General features: G+C 36.6%; 1 protein-coding gene across 9 annotated transcripts in view; it reads right to left on the bottom strand.

The window, feature by feature from the left end:
* Nucleotides 1-1,962: 1,962 nt before the first annotated feature.
* Nucleotides 1,963-16,801, bottom strand: part of CCDC169 (coiled-coil domain containing 169) — a 129,225-nt gene continuing 114,386 nt past the window's right edge. For 5 of the 9 annotated variants that reach the window (XM_051986460.1, XM_051986461.1, XM_051986459.1 and 2 more), the window contains one exon: nt 1,963-2,450. In XM_051986460.1, the coding sequence (XP_051842420.1) occupies nt 2,351-2,450 (100 nt within the window). In that variant the 3' untranslated portion in view covers nt 1,963-2,350. The remainder of the gene's footprint in view (nt 2,451-16,801) is intronic. The other 4 variants (XR_007952028.1, XR_007952034.1, XR_007952030.1 and 1 more) reach the window with 1 other exon arrangement.

Below are 16,801 nucleotides of genomic sequence, written 5' to 3'. Positions count from 1 at the left end.
TACCCTCTGTATGCACCGTCTCCCCCCCACCCCCCCACCGGGTGAAATGCACGTCACGCTCTGAGCTGCATCCAATTAGAGCTGCAGCAGTGAGCACGTCATCCTGTTCTTCCCCAGTGATTTGCTTGCTGGCGCCATTGAGAGCAGTGCCGCGGAGGAAAGCTGAGGCAGGACAACATAAAAACCCGGTATGTAAGTGGGAGTGAGGGGGCATGATGGAGGATAAAAGGGGCATGATGGAGGATAAAAGAAGAACTCAGCCAGCACTCATCGTGCTAAAGAAATGAAGAACTTCCTTGCAGAGAGAAGAATAGATCAAGTAATGATTCCTGCAGGAATGACTGCCTATCTCCAGACCCTTGATATTGCAATAAACAAGCCATTCAAGGACCATTCATGCATGGAAGTCAATGACTACATTGAAAATAGAATGGAAAGAAATCAGCGTGGAAACTTTGTGAAGCCCTGTCTGCAAGAAGTCCTGACTTGGGTGAAGAAAAGTCATGGGATAAAATTACTGACAGCTGTGTCGCCAAGGCACTACAAGCAGGTTACCTGGACAAGACATGTTCATTTAAAGAGAGCTATATTGCTGGACATGACAGATTGGGTCCACTTCTTCTGAAGGAAATAGAGGCATAAGACATCCAGGGAAACACGGTAGTTTACACATGTGCTATCATGTAAAACATTTTCATATTAGTCACAGTTGTGAAAAAAAAAAAAACATGAGAAAGAATAAAGTAAAAAAATATGCTTTGATCTGTATTTTGAGTCCATGTACTGCACTTCAACAAGTCATGGATCTGAGATTCCATTAGCAAATTAGAACATCTATACAGCTTATTAGATGATCTTTGTGAGTTGCCATTGTTGAAGAAATTTAGCTTCTGATGGCCAAACTTCTCATGTTTCTCTGAACTTAGTTAGCTCGGTCTTTGGTTATATCATACATCATAAAGACCGTAGTCTAAATCTTTCTAATCTGACTTATGCCTCTGGAGAATCCACCACCCACTTTCTTAGAGGCATAGAAAGGCACAAGAAGCAGTCGCTAAATTTTAAATACTCTTTTAATTCATTTTCCATAATTTTTTTAATTTTGTAAAAAAAAAGTATGACTTTTTACATGATTCTACAAATTGATAATCATACAAAACTTTACTGATATTACAAAATAACTTGGCACAGAATATTTTTGAATATCAATTCGCACTGATGCTATGTAAAACAGAAATAATTGATTTGGATAATGATCCATGCCATGTACCTTTAAGGAAAAGTTATCTAATATAAACCTAATGTCAAGTACTAGGAAAAGTTTATTTCAAACTTTAGTAGAACTTCTCAGAAGAAATATTTCTCTGAATAATGAGTGAAATTGTACTTTTGTTGATTTCTCCACATTTGTGATATTCACATAAATCTAGAAATTGTAAATATATTTTAAAATGAAAGTTATTTTACTATTTCCTGTGATATACTTGTATGATGCAATCAATTAACAAGCATTTATTATCCATTTACTTTGTGTCAAGCATTGTTCTAAGGATTGGGGATATAAAGGCAAACAAAAACAATTCCTGCCCTCAAGGAGCTTATATTCTAAAGGGGTAGACAACATGTAAATAATTAGGAATGTACATCATCTATACAATATATATTCACATAAAAGGGTGAATATTTGACATGAACACAAAAAGAATAATCATGATGCTCTCACTGGAAAAACACTTGATATGCATAACTAGATCGGCTGAATAAGATTTTAACTGAGGTAGCACACAGGAGTTTAACACTATGTATTTAAAACTAGTAGTGTATACTTCTTCAGTTACTTTTGAAAATCTGAAACTCTACCAGTGAGTTATATTAAACCTAGAAAACAGTTCTAAAAAGTCAAGAAATTCCATTATAGAGGAATATATTATAACCCCATACAAAAATAGCTGATTCAATGGCTTACTATTTTAGCTTATCCAACTCAAAGCCAAATGAATGGATTTATTTCCAAAATACGGCCAAAGTAAATTAATTCACAGAAACAAGAAATATCTATAGGTTGGGCCAGGATAGAGGGTAAATGAAAGAAAAAAGCATACAACTAATCCCTTTCTTTCTCCATGTCTTCATGTCTGTCAAAATCCTGGCAGTGCTATAAAACATTTTATGACTACTTGAGAAGGTTACCTCTATGCTGTCAAAGATCTTTGTGACATGGAGCCAAAACTTTGTAGTCTGGTAGTCAGTCCTTTCTTATCTATTTCATTCCCTCAATGAAAAGTACTCAGTACTAAATGTAAAGCCTGAAAATCATAGGTGAAAAAACACGGTCAATCACTCTCTGGAGTCAAATATTTAGTTTTGGAAGATGGTTTGTTCTTGCAGTCTTTTTAAATGGTCCTTTCTTGATATCTGATGTCCTCCAGGTTGCTGGAATCCATCTTCCCCTATTAAAAAAAAAAGAAAGAAAGAAAATGCAAATGATTTAATGCCCATTCACCATTTTAATTTATACAAATTCCCCTATAAAAAAAGAAAATGCAAATGATTTAATGTCATTCATCATTTTAATCTATACAAACATTACCTGAGAGCTTTATATTTTGTTTTGTTTTTCATAATTTATGTAATTAACACATTTTAAGAACAATAGCATCTTCCTAGAAATTAAATGATTAACCAATCATTTAATTGTGCCATATTTGATATAATCTTCAGCTAAGGCTACTTGGATATTAATTGTTATGTCTCCCATTTGCCAGTCAGCACCATTCTCTTGTAGAATTAGGTTATATTGCAAGATGGGAGATAGGAAATGGAAAGGATGATTTTCTGATAAATGTGCCTTGAGTGTCTCAAGTCTTCATCACCATTTAAAATCATTTTGAGCCTAAATATAGAGCTATTATAATAGCATAAAATCAATTATAACTCATTTAACTGGAACAGAAAAGGAAATTGTGGAAATGTACATCGTAGCAATTAGAAACATCCTCCGCTTTCATTCCTCAAATAAAACCTACAACAGATTCATAGACTGGTAGTGATTGGTTCAAGATTCAATCTTGAGTAAGAGTTTGTAAACTACTTTTTAAAGAGCAATCAAGGCTCCATCTCTCTCCTCCTGACAACTGACAACATGAGGACTACTCCCTAGTCCAGAGATTTCTCTCAGCTGTACAAGCATCAATTTTTTTTTTGGGGGGGGGGAGGGATTACTGGGTTGGAGATTTGATAATAGTCCCATTCAAGAATCTACACCTAATATTACAGATCAGCTTTTGATCTGTATTCTCCCATCTCTCAGAAGACTTATTCCAGTTACCTGATTTTGATATCAAGATCAAATTTCTATTATAGAATATTTGGCAGGACTCTTTTTTTCCTTTTTAAGAAATCAGCTTATTTAACACGAATTTTTTTGAGTGTAGGATTGAGTTTGCCTTTAAATATCTGGTCACTGAATTTTTTTTCTTTTGGGAACTAATTTATATCTTAATTTACTTACTTCCCTCCATACCTTCCTTCTTCCCTTTCCTTCCCTTCCTTTCTTTCCTTCCTTTTCCTTCTTTTCCTTCAGAGACTGGCTTATTTAAAACCATTATTTTTTGTTCTGCTTATATGAACAGTTGATTTTTTTTGACATGATTGGACAGAATATTTCTAATGTTTTTCATTATTTTTTGTGAATTCTCCTTTTTTATTTTTAATACTAGTTATTTTTTCTTTTTTTCCTGGTCTGGTGCATTCTTAATCCTTTTTGTTTTGCATCAATCTCTCCCCACTCCAAACAATCCCTGGGTGAGTTGCCAAGTTGATTTTTTTTTTTTTTTACTAAAGTGTAGATCTGATTATGCAAAATTAGCCACTTGTGCAAGTCAGTCTGAAAGGCTCCCATGTTTGAAACTTTGCTTAAACTTTGGGTATGTGAACCACCAGTCTGTAAGGAGATAGTGGTTTGAAAATATCCTTGTGCATTACACTCAGACATAGAAAAAACAGCTAAGTGGCACAAAACCCATCTCCTCATGATACACATACCAATCAATATTGCTTTTGTGCTTATATGGAAGTTGTTCACTCCTAACTATAAAAGATACATATGTTTTGAAGTTTGCATTGCTGTTTGTTCCTTTGGTGTGCTAATAAAATACTTTTGCCTTTCTTTTTCTCAGTTTGTCTCATTGACTAGGGTTAGTCCAAGCCAAAAAAATTTTAAAGCAATTTTGCCAGCCATGACAAGAACCTCTGTGCTCACATGACTGTCACTGAATAATTCTATTCTAACTCCATCATTGGCACTTAGACCTTTGTCTCATTGCAGTTTGTTGTATATTCTCTCAGAGGTCAGTCAATTGTGAAATGGTCAAAGAATTAAACTCTCAAGACTCATGAAGCTTAAGAAGGAACAGGGTCTAAGCCCCAAATTGAGCTTCTGCTATTTGTGCAGAAAGAGTGGTACTATGTGAAGAAAAAGGCAGTGGCGAATAACTGGTCTTAACCCAATATTAGGTCTTCAAGGAACAGAATGGGAAAAGCAATACAAGTGTCATTATAGGAGTGGGACAAAGTAAATCTCCTACTGGATTCCTCTTAAGTTGGGATAAAGGAAAACTTCCAGTTCAATTGGGAATGTCCAAAACTTTAGTGGTAAATTTGTACTGGACTCAGTATAAATTGTGGAAAGCAAATTTGGCCAGATGAATATGGGACCTTTGATTATAATTAGTTGTGCATATTGAAAATCAAACTTGAAGACCAGACCTAAAGCCTGGGACATGCTCAGTGATGTAAAAATTGTCCTCTAGAACAGCCTGCACACCAACCAATAGATTGGGGAAAATTCTATAACACTATGCAACAGGTAAAAATACAAATGTTTTCTATATTTATGTGCTCAGAAAGATACAGTAAATGAGCATGGTCTAAATTGTTTAGTTTATATCAATCACTCAGAAGATGTATTTATGATTATTTTCATAAATTCTGTCTTGGCTAGAATGGTTCAGGTGAACTCAGGAATTGTGATGTGTTTGATGGGCAGGAAGAAAAGGAATTTAGAAAAAAAGGAAAGTAAGTTTAAGGAAATGAAGATTTTGGTGGTCACTGTCAAAGGAGGAGATGCTGGAAGACTGAGGAAGAACAAGAGATCGAAAAGGAGATTTAGAACACAGTAATGAGGTGTTGAATGGTGGGTGTGGTTGGCACAGAGAAATTGGGGCTTTAATGTTCTCTGGGGCAGGCAGAGAGGTCCTACCCTCTGGGGAGGTCCTCCAGTCAGAAATCCAAGTTATGTCAAACCCGAGGACCCCCTTTCTTCTCCCCTCCCAGGTGTCTTGGGCAGCTTCACCTTGCCACGTCCAGTCAGAAATCCTAGTCATATCCCTTAGGTTACATTTTCTCTATAGATCTAGGGCCCATGCCATGCTGCTGCCCTCCTTTGGGTCTGACTGCCCTGGCACTCTGCCTCATGGTGTCTTTTCCCCTTGATCCTCTCCCTCATGACACATGCTGGCTCCTAGCCCCCCATACCTTATGGTATCTCCTCCTTACAGCTAGCTAACTCATTTGGATGCTATGTCCCATTCAGGATGCCAGCTAAGGAGGTGCCCCAACCTCATGGGATATTTCCTTTCTTCTGTTAAATGGCATGTTCCACTAGGGAACTTGCCCTTTCCAGCATTAAGTATTAAACTCCTTTCTATGCTCTCCCAACTCTGTCATACTGACCATTCCTGATGTCTACTATATCCTACATTTTGTCTGTAACGTCTTCTCCTAAATAAACCTGCCCTTTGCCAAAGAGAATGGCCATTGTGAATTCGTCGCATGACTGAATCTAACATTTGGTGCCCACTATCATCTGATGTCTGCATCTGTCACAACATTATCCTTATCCTTCTTTTTTGACAAAAATTAAGAAATATACATTTTTGGAATCCTTACAAAGTGTTAAGTTAGAATTGATAGATACAATAGTTATCTAATTTAGCATGGTTCAGTATGATTGATCTGATCCTACAAGGAGATGTTATGGGCCAGATCTTGAAATAAGGTACTAAGTAGAATTGAGGAGATAATGTTTAAATCTAGTTTAGCATTGATTTAATCCTACAACAAATAATGGTTTCCCAGAGATATAATGATTGGTGGGTACTCAATGAATAGCATATAAGCAAGAAGCTCTCAGGGCCAGAACACAGAGACACAGAAGCCCACTCTCGGAGGCGAAGGCAGATTCATTTCATATTCCACCTTTGTGCTGGCTGATGACATTCGGAGGGAGCTAGGGGCTGAAGCTCAAGACTTGGAAGGACACAATAAAGGACTGGATTTTAACTCCTGGCTGTGTTTGGAGTGATTATTACTTGGAACTGAAACTAAGGCTGCCTCCAGAAAACCTCCCCGAGAAACCTGCTGCCAGAGAGAACCATCATATATTATACAAAAGAAGACCACCACAGTACATCCCAACATTTCCCCGCCTATTCCTCATCTAAGGCAGGGGTGTCACAGCTGGGACCCTGTAAGGAGTTCAGGGGAAGAACCTCGCATGGTGCAACAAGGAAGTAAAAAGGCTTTGATGTCTGAGGTACCCGGATGTGATCTCTGTAGCTAGCAGAACTGCCACAAGTACGGAAACTCTGGCTGCGTTGAGGATGCATCATTAACGGGAGAGATCTCCTTCCCTTATTGGCTGTGTGTGTAACCTCATAGATCCAATATAAAGTAGTGGGGACCAGGAAGTAGCAGGAGTGCAGGATGTGATCTTATGATAAAGACTTGAGCTGGCAAGCTCCTGTTGTCCGAGTGTTCTGTTAAACAAAGAATTACTGCTCGATGAGACAGTGGCCAGAGAAGACTGAAGACCTGGGATTAGGTAATACTGGCACCCAGTGACCTGGATGGTCACAGGACCCTAGCAAGGCCGCAGAGTATACTCCTTACATAATTACTTTGTTCACTGGCTATGATAATCTACTTTTTCTGTGAGATAAAAACATGATTTTTTTTCCTTAAAAGTTAAGCTTTTCAGCCCTTTATATAGTGACAAGGAACTGGAAACTGGATGGATGCCCATCAGTTATAGAATGGCTGAATAAGTTATGGTATATAAATGTTATGGAATATTATTGTTCTGTAAGAAACAATCAGCATGATATGATGGTATACTTAGAGAACCCAGAGAACTCTACTAAAAAGTTATTAGAAACAATCCATACCTTCAGCAAAGTTGCAGGATACAAAATAAACCCACATAAGTCATCAGCATTCTTATATATCACTAACAAAACCCAACAGTTAGAGTTACAAAAAGAAATTCCATTTAAAGTAACTACTGATTGTATAAAATATTTAGGAATCTATCTGCCAAGGGAAAATCAGAAACTTTATGATCAAAACTACAAAACACTTTCCACACAAATTAAGTCTGATCTAACCAACTGGAAAAATATTAAATGCTCTTGGATTGGGTGAGCAAATATAATAAAGATGACAATACTACCTAAATTAATCTATTTATTTAGCACTACACCAATCAGACTCCCAAAAAACTACTTTGATGAACTAGAAAAAATAACAACAAAGTTCATATGGAAAAACAAAAGGTCAAGAATTTCAAGGGAATTAATGAAAAAAAAATCAAATGAAGGTGGCCTAGCTGTACCAGATCTAAAATTATATTATAAAGCAGCAGTTACTAAAACCATCTGGTATTGGCTAAGAAATAGACTAGTTGATCAATGGAATAGGTTAGGTTCAAAGGACAAAACAGCCAATAACTTTAATAATATAGTGTTTGACAAACCCAAAGACCCCAGTTTTTGGGATAAGAATGCATTATTTGACAAAAATTGCTGGGAAAATTGGAAATTAGTATGGCAGAAACTAGGCATTGACCCACACTTAACACCGTACACCAAGATAAGGTCAAAATGGGTTCATGATGTAGGCATAAAGAATGAGATTATAAATAATAAATTGGAAGAGCATAGGATAGTTTACCTCTCAGATCTGTGGAAGAGAGAGGAATTTATGGCCAAAGAAGAACTAGAGATCACTATTGACTACAAAATAGAAAATTTTGATTATATCAAATTGAAAAGTTTTTGTACAAACAAAACAAATGCAGACAAGATTAGAAGGGAAACAATAAACTGGGAAAACATTTTTACAGTCAAAGGTTCTGATAAAGGCCTCATTTCCAAAATATATAGAGAATTGACTTTAATTTATAAGAAATCAAACCATCCTCCAATTGATAAATAGTCAAAGGATATGAACAGACAATTCTCAAAGAAATTGAAACTATTTACAGATATATGAAAATATGCTCCAAATCATTATTAATCAGAGAAATGCAAATTAAGACAACTCTGAGATACCACTACACACCTGTCAGATTGGCTAGAATGACAGGGAAAAATAATGCGGAATGTTGGAGGGGATGTGGGAAAACAAGGACACTGATACATTGTTGGTGGAATTGTGAACACATCCAGCCATTCTGGAGAGAAATTTGGAACTATGCTCAAAAAGTTATCAAAATGTGCATACCCTTTGATCCAGCAGTGTTTCTACTGGGCTTATACCCCAAAGAGATACTAAAGAAGGGAAAGGGACCTGTATGTGCCAAAATGTTTGTGGCAGCCCTATTTGTAGTGGCTAGAAGCTGGAAAATGAATGGATGCCCATCAATTGGAGAATGGTTGAGTTAATTGTGGTATATGAACGTTATGGAATATTATTGTTCTGTAAGGAATGACCAGCAGGATGAATATAGAGAGGACTGGAGAGACTTACATGAACTGATGCTAAGTGAAATGAGCAGAACCAGGAGATCATTATATATACCTCAACAATGATACTGTTTGAGGATATATTCTGATGGAAGTAGATCTCTTCGATAGATGGACAGAAACAGCTACACCCAGAGAAAGAACACTGGGAAATGAATATAAACTGCTTGCATTTTTGTTTTTCTTCCCGGGTTATTTATACCTTCTGAATTCAATTCTCCCTGTGCAACAAAAAAACTGTTTAGTTCTGCACACATATATTGTATCTAGGATATACCGTAACCTATTCAACATGTAAAAGAGAAAGATAGAAAGAGAGAGAGAGAGAGAGAGAGAGAGAGAGAGAGAGAGAGAGAGAGAGAGAGAGAGAATTGCCTAGGATACTTAGAAATTAGAAAACCAGTCTATGTCACAAAACCAGTATGAAAAAGAAGTGAAATTTGAATCTAGTTCTTGAACCCAAACTGAGCTCTTTATCTGAAACAACTTACTATTTCTTAATTTCTAAGCTGTAGTATCAATAACTGAATAATCTTCATCAATGAGGTCTGTTATTTGTTTGCTTGCTTTTTACTTCTAAATTATGGCTAGGAAACTGAGTTCTATAATTCCTCATAAATATGTTTTTTGGTGAATTTCCTATATGTATTTATGGACAATATTTATGGACAAAAGTTTTCACTGATTTGCCTGGTAAGTGTATCAGGCTTAATTCAGTAAAGACAGTGGATTCAATTCTATGTCTAAAGGTTTATCACATCACTTGATTGGTTGTTTTCCTTTGCTGACCATATAGACAATATTGGCAATATATAGACAAATTAGACAATAGATTTTCTTACATTTCTGGCTCAGGAGTTCAGTATGAAACTGTTATACAACTGAAGAAAAAGCCCTATGTTTTCTTTTCAAATTGCCTTTAACTTTAATTGAACACATTAAAATAATAAAAGTTACATTAAAGTCTGTTTCTCCCAAAAAGAAAAAAGAAAGAAAGAAACAAACAATCAGCAGGAAGATTTCAGAGGGGCCTGGAAAGACTTCATGAACTGATGCTAAGTGAAGTGAGAACCAAGAGAACATGGTAGACAGCAATAACATGATTATCTGATGATCAACTCTGATGGACTTGGCTCTTTTCAACAGTGAGGTGATTCAGACTAATTCCCATAAACTTGTAATGAAGAGAGCCATCTGCACCCAGAGAAAGGATTGTGGGGACTGAATGTGGAAAACAACATAGTGTTTTCACCTTTTTATTGTTGTTTGTTTGCTTTTTTGTTTCTTACTTTTTTCTCCTTTTTGATCAGATTTTTCTTGTGCAGCATGATAAGTGTGGAGGTATATGTAGAAGAATTGCACAAATTCATCCTATATTGGATTACCTGCTGTTTGGGGAAGGAGGTAAGGGAAGGGAGGGAGAGAAATTTGGAACACAGGGTTTTGCAGGTGTAAGTATTGAAAACTATCTTTGCATATATTTTGAAAATAAAAAGCTATTTTTTTTTAAGTTAAGCTTTTGCACAAACAAAATCAACACAAGATTTAAAGAGAAGCACAAAGCTGGGAAAATTTTTTGCAGCCAATGTTTCTGATAAAGACCTCATTTCTAAAATATATAAAGAACTGTATCAAATTTATAAAAATACAAGTCAATCCCCAATTGATAAATGAACAAAGGATATGAACATACAATTTTCAGATGATGAAATTAAAGTCATCTATAGACATCTGAAAAAATGGTCTAAATCACTATTGATTAGAGAAATGCAAATTAAAACTCCTCTGAAGTACCACCTCACACCTCTCAGATTGGCCAAGATGGCAGGAAAAGATAATGATAAATGGTGGAGGAGATGTGCGAAAAATGAGACACTAATGCATTGTTGATGGAGTTGTGAAATGATCCAAACATTCTGGAGAGCAATTTTATAGCTCAAAGGGTGACTCTTTGATTCAGTACTGGGCCTGTATCCCAAAGAAATCATAAAGAAGGGAAAAAGACCCACATGTACAAAAATGTTTGGAGCAGCTCTTTTTGTGGTGGTAAGGAATTGAAAAATGAGTAGATGCCCATCAATTGGGGAATGGCTGAATAAGTTATGGTACATGAAAGTTATGGAATAGTATTTTCTATGAAAAATGATGAACAAACTGATTTTAGAAACTTGGAAAGATTTACATGGACTGATACTGAGCAAAACAAGTAGAACCAGGAATACTTTGTACACAGTAACAGCAAGATAGTGTGATGATCAACTAGGAAAGAATTGGTTCTTTCTTGCAGTTCAGTGATCAAAGGAAAGCCCAATAAATTTTGGATAGAAAACACCATCTGAATCCAGAGAGAGAACTATGAAAACTGAATGTAAATCAACATGTGCTATGTTCACTTTTTTTTCTCTCTCATGGTTTTTCTCTTTTGTTCTGATCTTTATTCTCCCTACATGATTCATACAGAAATGTGTATAAAAAAATGAATGTATGGTCATTGGGGGGGGGGGGGGGGAGAGGCAGAGCCAAGATGCTGGAGAGGACACATGCTTCATTCTAAGTTCCCCTTCTACCCTTACTACTGATTACCAAATTCAGTCTCTGAAATAGTGCTTGACTGGTAGAATCCATGAATATTGGAAGTACAACAAATTACCAGCCGAAGATAATCTGGAAGATAGCCAGAAAAGGTTTGTCCTGATCAGTGGGAGCAGGCCAGTACAGGCAGGGAGGCAGAACACAGAGGCTAGCACACTGAGTGGACGGGGTGTGGGCAGTCTCTGAAGGTGGGAATTTGCACAGGTTGGCTGCGCTGCTTTGATTGTAAAGCAAAAGATCAGCAGAGAAGTCATACAAATGTCAAAGGCAGAGTGAGTGACTCAGCACGGATCACAGTGCAGCTGCACAGCCACATTCTGCAGCACAGGGCTCTGCCCAGGGCAGCCACAAATCTGCATAGCAGGGGGGGCTCTGCCCAGGATAGTAACACTTCTGCACAGGGTGGGGAAGGGGAGGTTTCTGCCTGTGGCAGAGGCACTTCCACTGTGGGGCTCTTCCCAGGGCAGTGACACTTCCACAGTTCGGTCACTCTGCAACCAGTTTGCAGAACAGATACTGTCCATCTTTCTATCACTATTCTGTAGAGGAAGCTGGTAACCTCCTTGCCCTGAAGACAAACCCTAAGGGCTTTTAAAAAAATGAGCAAAATCACCAAGTGAACTCTAACTATAGACAGCTTCTATATAGAAAGAGAGCAGATTTCCAACCCTGGGGAGACTAATAGCAGTCAATCTCAAGACAAAACCCTAAAGGGGGATATAGCTTGGTCCCTTTCACACAAGGCTCTCCTAGAAGAAATTATAAAAGATCTTAAAAGAGAGCTAGAAGAAAAATGGAGAAAGGAAAGAGAAGCTCAGCAAGAGGGTACAGAAAAGACATATAACTCATTAAAAGAAAAATTTGATTAAGTGGAAAAAGAAAACAACTTCCTGAAATGTGAATTGGAAAAGGTAAAGAACTCCCAGAGAAACAGAATTTGTGAACTGGAAAAGATAAAAAAACTCCCAGGAAAGTAGGATTTGTGAATTGGAAAAAGAAAATAACTCAGTAAAAAAAAAATTAGTGAAATGGAAAAAAATTCCATATGGCAAAACAACTCATTTAAAAACTCAATTGAACATATACAAAAAGAAATTTTAAAAAAGCTAATGAAGAAAATAACTCATTAAAAGTCAGAACTGAACAAATAGAAATGAATGATTCGTTGAGACATCAAGAATCAGTCAAAAAACCAAAAAAATGAAAAAATAGTAAAAAATATTAAATATCTACTTGGAAAAACAACAGACCTGGAAAATAGATCTAGGAGAGATAATCTGAAGATTATTGGACTTCCTGAAAATTATGATGAAAAAAAAGAGCCTAGACATTATTTTAAAAGAAATCATCAAAGAAAATTGCCCAGATGTAATAGAATCAGAAGGTAAAATAGGCATTGAAAGAATTCATCAAACATCTTCTGAAAGAAACCCCAAAATAAAAACTCCAAGGAATGTTGTGGCTAAATTTCAGAACTATCAGACTAAGGAAAAAAATATTACAAGCAGCCAGAAAAAAAAAAAATTTCAAATACCGAGGAGCCTCAATAAGGATTACTAGCATCTAGCTGCTTCCACATTAAAGGATCAAAGAGCCTGGAATCTGATATTCTAGAAAGCAGAAGAACTTGGACTGCAGCCAAGAATAAAGTACCTAATTAAGCTGAGCATTTTCTTTCAGGGAAGAAAATGGACATTCAATGAAACAGGTGAATTCCATTTATTCCTAATGTAAAAACCAGAGCTAAACAAAAAAATTGACCTTCAAATATAGGACTCAAGAGAAGTAGAAAAAGGTAAAAAGAACTCTTGAGAACTGTATTTCTGTTATGGGCATACATAAACAGTGTGTGTATAATTTGATTTTATGGTTATAATACAAAAAAAGGGAAGTAAAAGTGGAAAGGGGATAGTATCATAAAAAGGGAAAGGGGGAGATAAAAAGAGGGAAATTACATTCCACGAAGAGGCAAAGGAAACCTATCTTATTGGAGGGAATTTAGAGAGGGGGAGGAACATCATCTGAATCTTACTCTCATCAGATTTGGCTCAAAGAGAAAATATTAGACATATTTGATTTACAGAGAAACTTCTCTTACCTCATTAAAAAGTGGGAGAGGAAAAGGGAAAAGGAAAAGAGTAATAAAGGAACGGTATAAGAAAAGTAAAGGGAGTCAAAAGGGGTGGGAGGGATTCTAAAGAGGGAGAGCTGCATGAGGCAAGTGGTGCACATAAGTTTAATACTGGGGAGGGGGGTAAGAGAAGAAAGAAAAAGAAAAGCGTGATCAAGGGATAATAAGATGGCAGGAAATACAGAATTAGTAGTTTTAACTGTAAATGTGAATGGGACGAACTCTCCCATAAAGTGGAGGCAGATAGCAGACTGGATTAAAAGCTAGAATCCTACAATATGTTGTTTACTCCAATGAGTAAAGGTGTGAACACAAGCATTGTATCAATTAGTTCTACTTAGTACCTTGTTTCAGGTTCTGGCCCAAAACATCAACTCTAATGAGTTAGCAGTTTGTAAAGATTGCAACATTTCCCCTTTTCTTTTGTTTTAGAACAGAGGGTGGTCATGACCTCCCTGACTTCTCAAGGAGATGAGAACCCCCCAAAAAAGGTGATCATGCCTTCCCTGGCATTCAGGAAGGGAGATGAAAACACCAAAGGAAATAGGAAGTCAAATCAGATTAGCGGGTTTTGAAGGGGCTCACTTGAAACAGGTACACATAAATCCATCAATATGGGCTTTGAATAGAACTTTGAAACAGATATACATGGTATACATAAATCAATATGGGAGACATTTCACATAATTTACATAAGCACATAGCAATATAACACAGGCTAGTAGTAATGTAACAAATAACATAAATCAACATGAAAATGTAAGTACTGCAATAGTCTCATCAACAATTTTTCAGCTCAAGAAGTCCAATGATTCTTGCAATTATATAAAATACATAAGCACATAGCAATATAATACAGGCTAGTAGTAATTTAACAAATAACATGAATCAACCTGAAAATTTATACATGTCCATAAGTCCTAGAAATAGTCCAAAAGGATTCCATTGTCCATTAGTTCATGTGCCAGGAATCCAATAATTCCTGTAAGCTCTGAAGTACTGCAAAAGTCTCATGAACAATTTTTCATCTCAAGGAATCCAATGATTCTTGCTGGTTTTTCAAGAACTAAAACAGTCTAATCTTGTGTTAAGAAATCCAATGATTCCTGAAGATTTTAAAAGTCCTTTTAACCGTCTCATTGTCAGCCATGCTCTTTCAGTATCAGATGTTTCTTAAATTTCCTTTGTTTTGAAGTTTTTCTCTTTTTTTGTTTCAACTCAGGGAATCCAAGGATTCTTGCTGGTTTTTCAGGAACTAAAAGCTGAAGATTTTAAAGTTCTTTTGACAGTCTCATTGTCAGCCATCTGATTCCTTCTCCACCTGTGGAAATATAAGCAGACCCTCTTCCCCAAGCAGTTAACGTAATTCCCTTCTATTTACCACTTTTGGGATTTCTCCTCATCATCTGGCAATTACATTGGAGCTGTTTGCACTGGATATTGCCTTGTTGTCTTAAAAGGCCTGTATTCTTCCCAACTGTAATCCTGATTGCTTTTCTGTTGGGTTGATGACATTAAGAGTCCTGAATTTCTAAAGTCTCTCTGGGTGTAACCTCAGCTGCTATCATGCCCCACCTGTCCTTTGATTGATACCTTGGAGCTGGGCCCTGCCTCTCACTTCTCTGGGTCAATTTACATTTAGAGGCCCAGTGAAAGCCTCGGTTACATTTTAGATATGGGGTTTTGGGTTTTCTCTTACCCTGTCTTCTCATTCTATCTCCATTTCTACAATGAGCTCTCAAATATCCAACTTTTCTACATTGAAAACATCGACGAGTTTCTGTAGAATTCCTTTGCCAAGAAGGACCTTGTCTTTCCACGTTCATCATAGTTTGGGTATAATAAGCATTGTGCCCATAAGCTCAGCGTCTTATGATCTCCTCTAAAGGATCATCTTTGCTAGTCCCCATACAATTCTTTTGCAAACCTCACTGGCATTTTCCTTAGCCAAATGTCTAGTCATTATTTCTGTGGCAGCATTATCTCCAGTGGTTCTTATTACAGCTGTTTGCAAACGTCCCACAAAATCAGCAAAAAGTTCATTGGGACCTTGCTCTATTTTTGTAAAAGCTTTATTTCCATCTTTCTGTCCAGGGAGAGAACTCCAAGCTTTTATTGCAGCCTTAGAAATTTGCTCATACATTGTTATGGGATAATAAATCTGTTCTGAACTCTTTGCATACTGACCTTCACTAGCTAGTTGGTCAAAAGTGATTTGTCGAGTAGTTCCTGTTTGCCTATTGCATTGGGCTTGAATCCTACATAATTCATGAAACTCTGAAAGCCACAACAAATTTTGTCCCAGTTCTAAGCATGTCTTAGCTATGGATTTCCAGTCATTCAGGGTTAAGATTTCATAAGACAGATTATCTAGTAACATCTTAACATAAGAGGATGTGACCCCATAAAGAGTGCAACCCTTTTTCAAATCTTTAATTTTTTCCAAATTAAAAGGAGTGTATCTTCTCTCTTTTTGACCTGAAGAGTAGTCAAGCTTTTCAATCACAGTATATGCATTTATAAAATCAGATATGTCTTCTCCTTCATTTTTTGCCTTAATTAATGCTTTTTCTAATCTTGTCATATTCTGTTTTACAGGAGAAGCTGACTGTGTTTCTGCCTCTCTCCCTCCCCCTTCTTCCACCCATGAAGGGTTAATTGGGGGGGGGGAGAGGGAGGGTCATGAGATATGGAATGATCTAATTCCTCCTGCTGTAAAGTATCACACTCAGAATTGTACTTAATTCCATTGTTATCTGATTCTTGCTCCTTTTCACCTAGTATAGTTGGCACTTCTCCCTCCTGCTGTTTTTTCTTTTTCCTTATTTTAATACTTATAAAATTTCCTAACGCCAGTTGTATTAAATTATATGTATTAAGTATATCTTTGGAAATTGAGTTAGGCCCAATTGACAAAGATCCTCTCCTACCAATTTCCACTCATTTAGATTTAATTCCTTTTCCAGAGAGAAACAAGGACATATGTGCTTTACAGTTTGTAAAAGTTCAGTGATCTGCTGTAAAATTATAATTAAGCCTTGGCTTTCCATAACCTTGACAATGCTGTCTAAACATTTTCCTTGAACAGAAACAGAAGGCTGTTTTCTAAACATCTATCCCATCTTAGCTGAAATTCTACTTTAACTCTTTTAACAAAATTTCTTTATTGTACTCACCCTAATTTCTGGGTTGAGGAGTCTTTTCCACTGGATCAGGATCAAAGGCTTTTCCACTGAAATCAGTCCCACATTCAGGGCACCAAAATATTGTGTTC

Source organism: Antechinus flavipes, chromosome 3, assembly GCF_016432865.1.
Source record: "Antechinus flavipes isolate AdamAnt ecotype Samford, QLD, Australia chromosome 3, AdamAnt_v2, whole genome shotgun sequence".
NCBI classification, from domain to species: domain Eukaryota; kingdom Metazoa; phylum Chordata; class Mammalia; order Dasyuromorphia; family Dasyuridae; genus Antechinus; species Antechinus flavipes.
This window is presented reverse-complemented; position numbering and strand designations above follow the sequence as displayed.